The 12,657-nt window shown below is 38.0% G+C and overlaps 1 protein-coding gene across 1 annotated transcript in view; it reads right to left on the bottom strand.

The window, feature by feature from the left end:
• Positions 1-2,040: 2,040 nt before the first annotated feature.
• Positions 2,041-12,657, bottom strand: part of TNRC6C (trinucleotide repeat containing adaptor 6C) — a 72,005-nt gene continuing 61,388 nt past the window's right edge. Inside the window, 5 exon segments of the mRNA XM_040530153.1 lie at positions 2,041-5,075; positions 6,273-6,412; positions 7,129-7,199; positions 8,548-8,742; positions 11,230-11,346. Coding sequence (XP_040386087.1) covers positions 4,715-5,075; positions 6,273-6,412; positions 7,129-7,199; positions 8,548-8,742; positions 11,230-11,346 — 884 coding nt within the window. The 3' untranslated portion in view covers positions 2,041-4,714.

Here is a 12,657-nt window from a genome sequence, read left to right as displayed (position 1 = left end):
GATCTTTGCGGGGCGCCGTGGCGATCTTTGATCTGGTACCACAGGTATGCTCCACGCTATAGCTGCCCAAAACCCCCGTCTGAAAGGGCATTTCGATTCCATTTCCAGACTCTTCCAACTCCAATAAGTCTTAACATATACAGATAGCCATATACATTTTTAATTAAAATGCTCCTTCACATACACAATCATATATTGAATTATCAAGAACAATAATATATTTTTGGAGCAGAAGTAGCAAAACAATCTGCTCTGCCAGTGCCACCCACAAACTAGACAAGTAACTAAGAAGTTTGACAGTTTCAGACCACTTAGGAAAGAGAAATTCTCTTGGCTTAGAAGATAGGGGAGCCATGCAGTGAAAGTGCTATGGAAGATACAGTAAATGCAATATACATTAAAAACACAAATTCCTTAAATGTTCTCTTGTAAAGATTCTTGAGACATAAGGATCATCCTTAGCATCAAGAGCTATCTTTACAATTTCAGAAATATTTGATAATATTAAAGCAGAAGAGAGTATGACACTGAAAATAAAAACTTCTACCCAAACACTATCAGATCGATTTTGGCCAAAAGCTATATTTCTTTTAACATACCAGGGTGGATACTAAATTTTGAGAGTGTATCAGATTTACAAAAAGCTATCTGCTAACCTTACGGATGACAAATGCTCTTATTACCTGAAACATCTGACTCTGTGATGGACTTTGATGTCTAAGCAAACAAAACTCAGGAAAGCTGAAAGCCCTCCTTGCTCAAAAAAAGAAAAAAAAATTTCAACTTTTTTTTGAAAAAAAATTGTTGAATTCAACAAATTCAACAAATTTTTTCTGAAAAAGAATTTCAATACCAACACCTGGAAGAGAAAAAAAATATTAAAAAAAAATAGTAGGGGATGGGAAGGGGAAGCAGTTCACAGTAAAAAAACAACTATGACAACAGCTGTGCAATATCGGGGCAGTATTGATACTGGATGAGATTTGCAGAACAGGCTGCAGATTGGAAATCTCAGCTATTTAGGTAACAGAACTGACCCCAAAATCTAATTTTGATAATTTGTAACTGTATCATACCTGCCAGCAAACTGCAAACTCAAGAGTTGGTTGGGTTTCTCGCTGCTCAGGGGTCTTTCTCCTTGCACGCACAGCTCATGGCAGAGTAGCCCAGCGAGAGAAAAGACCCCCCCAGCAGAAAGCTGGGCTGAAGCCCTAGTGCTGGCAGACCTGTTCGGTGCTGTGAGCTGCTTCCTCAGTAATCCAGTTCTTCACGAGTTACTTTCCTTCTCAAAAGAAGTGCCATGAGTTATACTGTCCAGACTCAACCACTGGAGACTTGGGATAAATCACGCTTTCAGTATAAATCACCGTAATGCCACCAAGAAGTAAAGAACTGGTTTTAGGGAGGTGGGAGGAGAATGTAAGCTCATCTTTAGGCAAGGGAGATGGAGCAAGTTTGGGTCCCTCCAGGAACCTTCTGCGATTTGCCTGCTACACCTGGTTAGCTATTCAACTTATCTCCCTTGAGTTCAAACCTGAAAGGCCAAACATGAAAATATTTTTGTTTCTTTCCTGTCTTATTTATGGGCTATTTGCCCGCTTCATAAAATTTAGTGGAACTGGCAATTTTGATCTAGAGACATTTAGGTCCAGAAAATGGGAAGCTACAGCGTGATTGAACAGCGGAGCTGGAGAGGAGCCTTTAGCCTCCAGTCTCTCAATACTCAAAGTGTTAGCCATTAATCTACTGTATTATCAAACACATGAATAAATGAGAAAAACATAACAAAAAATGATTACTGCTTTTTATGCATCACTCTTCTGGATGTGATATGCAAAGCATTCGTGGTACAAGCCATCATCAACAAACACATATTCCAAGTGTGTGACTACACTTACAGGAGTGATTTGCCTGGCTTTACACTTAAATCTCACTAATATTGAAAGTGTTAAACTTCCTCCATGAAATACCTTATGAGATTTTACTTTTTTTTTTTTTTTTTTTTTTAGTATCCCCTGCATAAAAGAAAAATACACATTATTTGAACAGCCAAGAAAAAACTGCAATTTATTAAGTTTCAAAGAATCTTCGTACTCTTGAAAGCAACTTTCGGTGCATGTTCTTTAACAATCACATTCTATGAGGAGAAAGAACATTAAAAGCCACAATTGTTTGTTTGTTTGTTTTTAATCTCAGAGTTACAGACATCTTTAATCCAAAAGGAAAGGCAAAAAAAAAAAAAAAAGCGCCCCCAAACAAAAACCCACCCCACCAACCCTAAACAGAAATTTTCATTCCCAATTTCAAAATATCAGGAGTTTTTCTACAACTCAATGCTAAACTTCAGCATGAAAAATTGTATGTAAACACGCACATACACACATACATATTTTATATAAGAGTGTGTGTGTGTATATATATATATAAAATATATATATGTAGGAGGCGTGTAATGGCAATGAGATGCAATTACTCTGAGGAAAGGTTATTCAGCTAAATACACTACTAAAACTTGAGAAAAAAACAAGTCTTGAACCCAGTTTGTGCATAGTTCATGATCCTCTATAAAACCAGCTTTTGTTAATTTGCAATCTTGCAGGACCCTTTAAATCTGATAAAACCATTAAAAAGCTAATCTTCCAAAAAAAAAAAAAAAATGTAATGCACAAGTTTCCTGATCCAAGCAGGCAGGGAGCACAATGTTCATATAATTTTTAAAACATACTTGAAGTGTATGTTATTCCATTGTCTTTCTTCCTTTCAAAACAATCAAAAACATTGATCTTTTTTTAAACATAAAGCAATTTTTTAATATATAAAGCACTCTTCAAACATCTATTTCTTTTGAGTCCATTATTTGGTAAATATGTAACTGCTACACATTAGATTAGGTATTTTCTTCTTTCTTACTGTCTTTTTTATTTTGTTTTTTAATAATATCTTCAGTGCTAGGAGTTGGATTTTAAAAATACATGAAATGGTGTGGAGTTGCTCCTCGGGAAACCCGGCTTTCCTGAGACATCTTCCACCATGTGCAAGATAGTGATCACAAAGTTTTCGCCACTTTGACGAAGAGGAGGAAAACAACAACAAAAATAGTACACAGCAATGGCCAAAGAAAAGAATAATACAACAACACTGTTCAATCCCAGAGCTCTGAAGTAGCATATCTTCATTCTGAAAATAGTTTTCTTTACGATGGAAGTCTTTTTTTTTCTTTTTTTTTTCTTTTTTTTTTTTAATTCCTTTTTTATTTTAAAGTTTGAAGGAGAAAAAAGGTCTGTAAACAGGTGAGAGCCAAAACTCCTGGCTCCTCCAAAAGCAGTCAAAACCTATGTCCAAGTGCTTGTTTCTGTTCCTGCTTGCAAGGGAACTATCCACTCTTTACAATTATCTATGGCCACAGTTCAACAACAGTATTTTTTTAAACTTTATATTCCGAATGGAAAAATGGTGCAATACTCCGGTAATAATTTTCTTGCATTAGTCCACAATAAAAAGCCGCTAAAGGTAGATATACATATTATTCTCCAGAGATACACACTGTAATTTTTAAAATGCAATAAGAGTCCTTGAGTAAACATTTACACGTGAATTGTCGCCGGCCCCTTCTATCAGTTTCTTTCTTTTTTTTCTTTTTTTTTTCTTTCTTTTTTTTTCTCCTTTTTACCGTTATAGGATTAGCTACAAGAAGGGCTGCGGACACTCAGTGCAAAGTTAGAAGCTAATAACAATTAAACATTTGACCAATGAGCAAATAAAAAGCATATACTGAATAAAAGGAAAAAATTCACACTTTTAGTTAAATCACACGTGGGCGCACACGTACACACACATACACACAAGCACACTCACATACATACATCTGTTCAAACAGAAACATATAGTCTGAACTTTAAAAAAAAATTCTTAGAGCCTGTTTTTTGTGTACTGATGCCAACCTGGAAGTGTAATAATTAGACTTAGAAAGTGTTCACATTTTGTTATTGGCCTGCTGGATTCAAGTATTTGCATGTTTGATATGTTCTTTTTTTTTTTTTTTTTAAACTTTTTATATTTTTGGGATTAAAAAAATGACATGAAAAAGTAATGAAACAAGGGTAATGTGCATAGGCAGATCCATGGGAGTAGTGGACACAGAGATACCCCAGCCCCCGCCCGCCCTCCCCCCATTCAACCTGTACAGTCAAGAGTTACCATTCAGATTCATTACTTTTCTGTACCAATGGTAAATATCACACTTCACCCTTTCTGATTATTGGGTCCGCCTCTGGTAATGTGCATAATAGTCACAGGCTCATTTTAAATAGGCTTTCATTTCCCCTTCCCCCCCCAAGTTGATAAAATAACCCTTTCCAGCCCAAATTCTGAAAAGTGCCCTTCATGATAGACCTATTCTAAGCAGCTTTTATAGTTTGTTTTTAAAATCACCATACAGACATAAAAAGACAACATAAAACAAAAAGCCATGAAAAAAATAAAACCTGTCATTAGCATGTGACACTGACCAAAAGTAGCCCATACTGTTTCATTAACAGTTCACAAGGACTTCTGCAGTTTCATATTCGATATTGGACAGAGGTACTAAAAAAGGGCTGCCAGTCTGATCTGTTAAAGCTGGATTCTTCATCAAGCCCGGGACTGGAAAGGGTTACAAATTTTATTTTTCCTTTAGTGCTGATGATTGTTATTTCCATTTTGTTTCTCTCGTTTCCTAGATGGACTCCCCACTGAGAAGATCACCTGGAAGAAGAGTATTCAGAGGTGTGGGGCTCCCGATAACTCTGCCGTCGTCGGTGCTGGGGGGTCCCCAGAGGCTGCTGGAGTACTGGGGCACCCCACCCCACAGCAGGTCGCTGCTGCCCTTGCCGCCCAGGCAGGGGCTGTTCCAGTGGCCGGCGTCGCCACGCACCAAGCCGTGCGAGCCGCCCGCTGAGCCCAGGCGCGTCTGGTTGCTTCCAGTGTTGGACTGCCAGCTGGAGGTGGGCGGCAGGGGCTGGCCTTGTGCTAAGAAACGGTTTACTTCCTCTTCACCAGCAAACTCGGCCAAGATGGTAGTGTTTCCCAGGACACACCTAGGGACAAGAGCAAAAGGCGACGTGAAACGAGGGGCGCAGGCGGCGCTTTTGGAGATATCCAAGATTTCTGTATATCCGTTACCCACCCCATGTTAAATTTGAGATGATGGATTAGGCCAAATCTGCTCACTTTTAGGAACCCCATTCTCTTTAAAAAGACCCCTCTCTACTATTTCATATTTACCTGCCTATATCGACAGGCACACAAAGCCACACGTGCGGAGACTACCTCATTTAGCCAACATACATCGCAGGAGACAGTCTGCACTCTAGGCTTGAATTTTCATAGAATTTTAAATTAATTTTCAAGAAGTATTTAATCACTGCTGTTTCTAATTTACATAACAAAACCCCCATGCAACTTGAGAGAGAGAGAGTGAGCCATTCCCTTATCAAATCAGATGGGAGAGATGGGATCTGAGCCTGTTGACTCTGCGATGTATTTTCCAGCAATCAACTCCATGTAAACATTCATCTGTGAAACAGACAGTGGCTGATATCTTTAATACTGTCCTGTTGGCTTCCACAAATCCCACTGTATTTTGCCAGCAACCCAAAGGCATGTATTGCTGTGCCTTTCTGTCATTCAGAAAGCTCTGTCCTGTTCTTTGCCAGCAGTGCAACTATAGGTATGCCACAACCTATTAAAAAAACAACTAAATGGAGGCCTTCCAAATCACTGATAACATAAGGACTTTAGTATGTACATATTTAATATAAGTACTCACCTTTAAAGTCAGATATCAATTTTGCATTTGGCAGCATTTCTTTTACCTGATGCCACATTTAAATTGATGTAACTAAGATGGGTCAATTTTTCATCTCCAGTCAGCTCTGAATGCTGCTTCATAACATTTTATTAAGGAAAGGTCCACCCTTATCGTTTGGGCATTGAGCAAACTATTTCCTCTACAATCAGTGTTTTAATCACACTCATGCTACAAATGTTGATAAAGAAATTTCCTTTCTAAGCAGATAAGTATTCTTTTCAAACATCAGTCTTTATATTTGTTATATTTTTAATCCTTCCTAACCTCACTGATTTTATCACTCAAATTCTCCAGCTCTTGTGTTCTATACCAGTTAGTCACATGGATTTTAAAACAGCTAAAACTGCTCATTCTGTTGCTTAAGAGAAGAGGTTCCAAGATAAAAGTAGCTTCGCAACAAAGGAAAAACAAAGCAGAAACGTACATATGCAGAGACTTTTGGGCCTTGGCTGCTTCTTCCTTGGAACTGTATCGGACCACAGCATTCCCTTGTGTCAGGTTCAGGTGGAATGTTATTAGAGGGCCATGCTGCAAACACAGTGTCCGCAGTGTGGAACCATCAATCTGGTAAGAGAGAAGGGGGAAAAGATTTATCTGTGCTTTTGTGGTTTCACTTCAAAATTATTGCCAGTTGAACAAGTTTTAAAGCTAAAGACTAAGCAGGTGTGAAAGAAAAAAATATACTTGACTTCCATAACAGGAATTTATTTATAGACTTATCACTGTCTTCATTGAGTGAGACATCCTGTCTTTTTAAGACTTCCCTGCAGTCCAGTGCACAAAACTTCCCCAATTATGTGACACAAGCTATATTTACAATCAGAAATCTACAAATAAGTTGAAGAAAAAGCACTGCTCCTAAATTTAACTAATTTTTCCCCAGGATTACTTTGGATGGCTTGGAGCTTATGTTCTTCCTTTTGAACGATACTACAGAGAGGACTAGAGCATTTGACAGACTTAGAAGAAAAACAAAACCCCACAGAAAATGCAGCTTGTATACCTCTGAACCTGCTGTAAGACATTATTCACCTCTAAGCTTACACATACAGAAGTGGTGCACACTGAATGACTAATTACATGGTCTTAAAGCTCATATTTGATTTGACAGCACTTTAAAAACTTAACAGATTGCCTGCAGAAGACAGACAATTGGAATAAATGCAGAATAATTATTTTCCCTTCAAACGAACCAGATTATCAAGGTTGATAAATGTTCTTATCATCTCTCAAATATGACAGGTCTCTTTCCATAACTAGTTATGTACAATTCTAGTTACCTGGGGTGTGAGGTTTCGAAGAACCAGCCAGCTGCTTGTTCTCCCTGAGCTGTCAGTACTCCATGCTGAACCTGAAATACAAATTCCGCAACAAAACATTTAATCACAATGTGGAGAACATATTACAAGAAGAAAACTTATCTGGAATCACAACATACTAGCAAGAGAAATTGCCATCATAAACAAATCTTACAGCAGTTTACTCACATCTTGATTTATTTTCTTTGGAATGAAAGGTTGCCAAAAGAAAACCTGCTTTTGTTACATTTAGAAGATCTGTGGCATTTTTCACATTCCCACAATAACTTTGGGATGCAGGTACGTCACTGCAATAAACTGCATCTTCAGGCTACATTAAAATTACTTTGGAAGAAACATTTTAAAAGCAATTCGGATGTCCAAGCTCAGATTGCTGGTTGGTATTAAAGATTTTTATAGCTCTGCAGCACTCCGCTATGTTGCCAATGATAAGATTAATGTATACGACTTATTCAAAACAGATATTTCTGCACTGACAACGTTCTGATTAAAGATACGTGGGTATCACCAGCAAAACCTGCTTTTCCAACCTCAGCATGATGTTTTACAATGAGAAACTGTACAAGCTTTGTATTTATTAGTGGCATTTGAAAAACTGCAGTACTTCTGTAGTCACATGTGTGACCACACTGGCTTCAGACAGAATTCTGGTACTAACAGTATCTGGCCAGCAGGTGGGGCTTTGGTGCAGAAAACATTCAAAATAAATGGTAAGAAGAAGGTTTAATTTCCATCTTAGTGAAAGCATATTAATAAAATATTCAGTTAGATAAAATATGTGTAATACTTGCCTTTGAAGCTGACAATACTTCACAGACAAATATGATGCATACATTTATATAGCCATAATTGTGGTTTCTCACATTTGTATTTAAGCAAAATAATGACATCTAAAAAGGAGGCTGCATGAAAAAATTAAGACGTTCCCTGCAGGTCCTGAAACGCCATCAGGTCCTAAATGCTTCACATCCACAAATGTGTTCCATGTTAAATTTCATAGGATGATTCACTTATCAAAGTCTTGTAGGAAGTCACAGATCATACCAAGAAACAAGAAACACACAAAATCTATTTTTAAAAATAAGAAAACAGGAAAAAAATCCTAACCGTGAGTAGGAGTGAAAGTATTTGGCAATTCACAGGTAAAATTACTAATATGACGACCTGAAAGATGACAGCTTCGTTTACAACCTATTCTAACTAAAATAAACAAACATGAGCTTCATCCTCAAAACGGATACACTCTGCTTGTATTAAACCTCAACCATATGGAGTCTAATACAAAGCTGCGGGGTCTCTCACTATTGTAAGACAGAACAACAACAAACAATTACAAAAGGAAGGCACTGTGGTGCTATATGATATAAAAGTCAGGAGTACCAGAGGAGTAAGAGCTGGTCCAACCCAGGGGACTGGCACCCCATGTAGATGATGGCTTGGTGTTTGTTAAGCCTGGAGGAGGTCTTGTAGGAGCAGTAGTGTTTCTGGGTACCTTCCATAGTTCATGGGATAAAGAGGCTTGTGTGTGAGAGACTGGGCCAGAGGACCACGTAGACTTGATGTCTGACAATTTACCTGCAACAGAACACAATAAATTAGTGTATTTTCTGTTAGCAACAATGGTTAAATCAAATAGGATGGGTAGTTATCAAGCTTCTGAACTGACTAAATTCTTCCAGCTTTTCAGAAGAGAAAAGAACAGAATTCTGCAGCAAGTCCGCGATACAAATCCTATATACACGTAACCTGCTTACACTCCTATTCACATTTTCAAAGAAATTTGTAAGTAACGATTCTAAAACCACCTGCTACATATACAGATCCTTTTTTAAAAAAAGATCTCCTACTATTTTGCTTTCTTGTAAAAGACAATACATGAAAAAAGACCAGAAAATAAGTATTTGAAATCTAATTTCATCAAAATTATAACTTCAAGATTATCTCTCTTAAAGACTTTAGAACCTAACCACTTTTTTTCACATAACTCATTTTATCTAATATAAAGTAAGCAGCATAACCATATGTTCTTCTGATATATTATTAAAATTCCAAAGATCAAAGACCAGCAAAAATTCTATTTCAGAATATTCAAAGTAACAGATACTCTTTTTTCAAGTGTCTCTGAGAAACTGAAGTCTTCAGAAGAGTAGACCATTTTGCAATCTGTCAACTCTTTGAAACTTTTTACTGTTTGGTTTATTTCCTCAATCAGTAGTTCGACTATTTTACTATTGTTCCCATCAAATCAGTTTTATAAAATAGTATAAAACCCAAGAATAACGAGTACTGTTTAGCTGTGAGAGGCACACGAAATCGATTGAAATTACAGATACTAAACCAAAATCCTTTATTCACCTTTAGACTTGCACATCTCTGCCTTTCTTCCTTGTAACAACATAAGTTACGAAAGTCAAGGGTACAATTTCCTCTCCATAACACAGTCCCCCCGTTACTGCCATTAGCAGCACACATTTTGACTGGAACAGGCTGAAATGGTCACGTTGCTGCATATTCTGCTGGACCAAGTGATACTGTGCTTATGCTGGCTTAATGGTTTTATTTTGGCAGCAGACAGTAAGAAAATACTTGATCTAACAATGTTGAAGATACATAAATCCCGTGAACTGTTTTAAAACCAGATTTGAACTGCCAGATTAATCTTATATTGAATCAGTGCTTTGCAGCAGGTAGTCATAGCAGTCTTTGTATGAGGAACCCTGAAGCCAAATGTACCGGTCACCAAATCACAGCCTCGAGTTATATGTATATACACACACACACACACACTCAAAATTGTCCCTATTTATCTGTATCATCTAACTCAATGATTTCATACTGAATCATAGTAATTCAAGTGAAAGGGCAACCACTTTCCCATCTTCTTGCAAACTGTGGTGACAAAAATAATTTAACAATGATGATCAAGACATTAACACAGGGAAAAAGGGTGGGAGTAAGGAGGAAAGTCTGACTTTCAGAACTCAGAGCAGCTCAACCTGCAATGTAGCACATGATGTATGCACATTACCACAGATTAGATGTTGCTATCTCACTAATTCCCATGGGGTTAACACAAAGATTAGATGAGACTGCAAAAAATAAAAGCAAGTAAAGCAGAAATGCATGACAGATAAAAGAAAAGCAAGCCATTCCTTTCTTTTCCTTTTAACGGAGTAAAACATTTCAAACAAAACCTTTTTGCTTTGCTACCTGCAGTATGACCTAGAGGCTGTGGCTCCTTTTATTCAAAGAAGTGGGGAGTGTTCATTGATTAGATATGAAAGTTGTAATACAAACCATGCAACAGCCCCTACACATTCTTATAATGGCACAAACTGGATATTTATGTAGTCGGTTTGCAAGCTAATTTTCTATGATTTACAAAGAGAGATACCTCAGAATTTATAGCTCATTGGAAAGAATGGGGCAATTTGCATATTGTTTACACCATATGCAAGCTCAGGTATATAGGTAAGCATCACGCTTTGGAATGACAATTAAAACACATTTAAACAGGTGTTTTGATCTGCTTAATTAAGGGGACACATGAAGAAAACAAGCCTGTTTTTAATGAAACTTTCTTCAATAGTTAAATAAAGAGCCTCCCAAACCAAACCCCATTCTGAGGCAGAGTACCTCCTTGAGGCACAATTAAACTTTCTCCTGAGCTGAAGACATTTTACTGCTAACAGTGAGTTTGTTAACAAAAAATTCCTCTCACTGGAAGGGTCTAGTAGGGGAGTTACTACTGATGTCTTAGAAAATAGAACATTCCTCTGCAAAGTTGCAATGGAAATAGTCGTTAAGACACCTCGATGCCAATACAGAGTGACGGCATGTGGCATTAAGTGGAGTAAATACATTTTTTCTTAGCACAATTCCAGGCATAGCATACAGAGCTCACCACTGAAGAGCTGCCAGGAGAGCTGCCTACCTGGCACAGGACTGAAAAATGTGCTTCTGTCTATAGCAGCACTGCTGCAATAACTGTGAAAGCACTTCTCCTAGGGCCTTTTCTCAGAATGCAGGGGAACGTGAAAGTAGAAAGGCCATTTTTCGTACCTGCAATGCTAGGTGCGGATGCAATGCTGCTGAAAGAGCTACTGTAGCCGGAGGCACTAAGCGGCCAGGCACTCGATGAAGGCAGCGTGGCATTCTGAGATGATGTTGGGGATGACCCTGCAGAACCAGCAGAGAAGCAACTAAGAAAGATGGGCATAATGATGTTTGGTGTGACATAAGCAAATCTATTATGTGCAAATACAAACCATGCAAGGCATTTTCCTTAGTCAGCCTGGTCTCAGAAGTCTAGGAATGAAATGTTACAGAAAGCATGATAAAGTGAAGCAGAAGTCTTTAGTAGAAAAGAAAAGAAAGCTGGCACAGTAGTAAATGTACTAGCGCCTGTGCAGAAGATAAATTCTGCATTTCGTTTAAGATATGCGACTAAAAAATCAGCATTAAACTGTTTAGTCTCAAGGAGCAGGCCTCATTTATAAAGGTGCTTTGCCGGCTGACTTAAGCGATGGCAACCGTAGATGAGCATAAATGTGTATGATAAACTAACCTCTTACCATGGGTGATTTGTCCTAAATTACTTGAGGTGAGCACTTCTCCTACATTCTAATGCCCACAAGCATCTTCAGATTTTTGCAGGCTTTCAGTAAAGCAAGGATATATTTTACCAATCTCTTCTCAAACTAATAACATTAAACGAAATAGCCTGAAACCATCTTGGTAAATCATTTACAATCTGAGGAGCTATCTAAGCATACATACAATTTCCTTACTGGCAGCAAATGAAAGAGACAGAACATAAAAAAAGTATCTTCATTATAAGGGCCAGAAGAAGTCGAAGTATTCTTTCTAGCCACCAACAAAATTGTATATCCCAGGTGACTTATCATTCCAGACATACACAGATATACTGTGATACCAAAACATCTTTACCTGACTAATAAAACTATAGGTGAGTTCTTTGGAAGAAGACAGAGTGGTGTACTGAGGCAGAAGGGAGGAAGCAAAAGCACATTATCATCCCTCACAGCTCAATAAAAATCACAGGCTATGTACGTTCACCTGGAACAGAGACCAAGCAAACTTTACCTTATCCAGACTCACTGTGCTGCTCTCAGGACACACCAATACAGACATCAGTCTCAAGAAAAATAACTACATCAAGGCCTTCTCTGGAAACAATCTATTCCCCATGCAGACACCTCTGAGGAAGGCTGGGGAAGGGAATTATATCAGATTCAAAGGCCCATATGCTCACAGAGCTGAAAGCAGCCCTGGTTCCACATGGCTAAAGGCTTTCAGTTTGTAGTAGATGATCCTGCAAAGCATCTTTAGCAAATAGGGCAAAACAACAATCAAACCAAAAGCTTAGGTTTTATCTGTTCCTACGTGTACAGTGTATAAGTCACAGTCTAGCCCTGTGAATGGATCTCAGCTCCATTAATAAAACCTGTGAACTTCAAGCTGTAGTAT

Source organism: Cygnus olor, chromosome 18 (assembly GCF_009769625.2).
Source record: "Cygnus olor isolate bCygOlo1 chromosome 18, bCygOlo1.pri.v2, whole genome shotgun sequence".
Taxonomy (NCBI): Eukaryota; Metazoa; Chordata; class Aves; order Anseriformes; family Anatidae; genus Cygnus; species Cygnus olor.
This window is presented reverse-complemented; position numbering and strand designations above follow the sequence as displayed.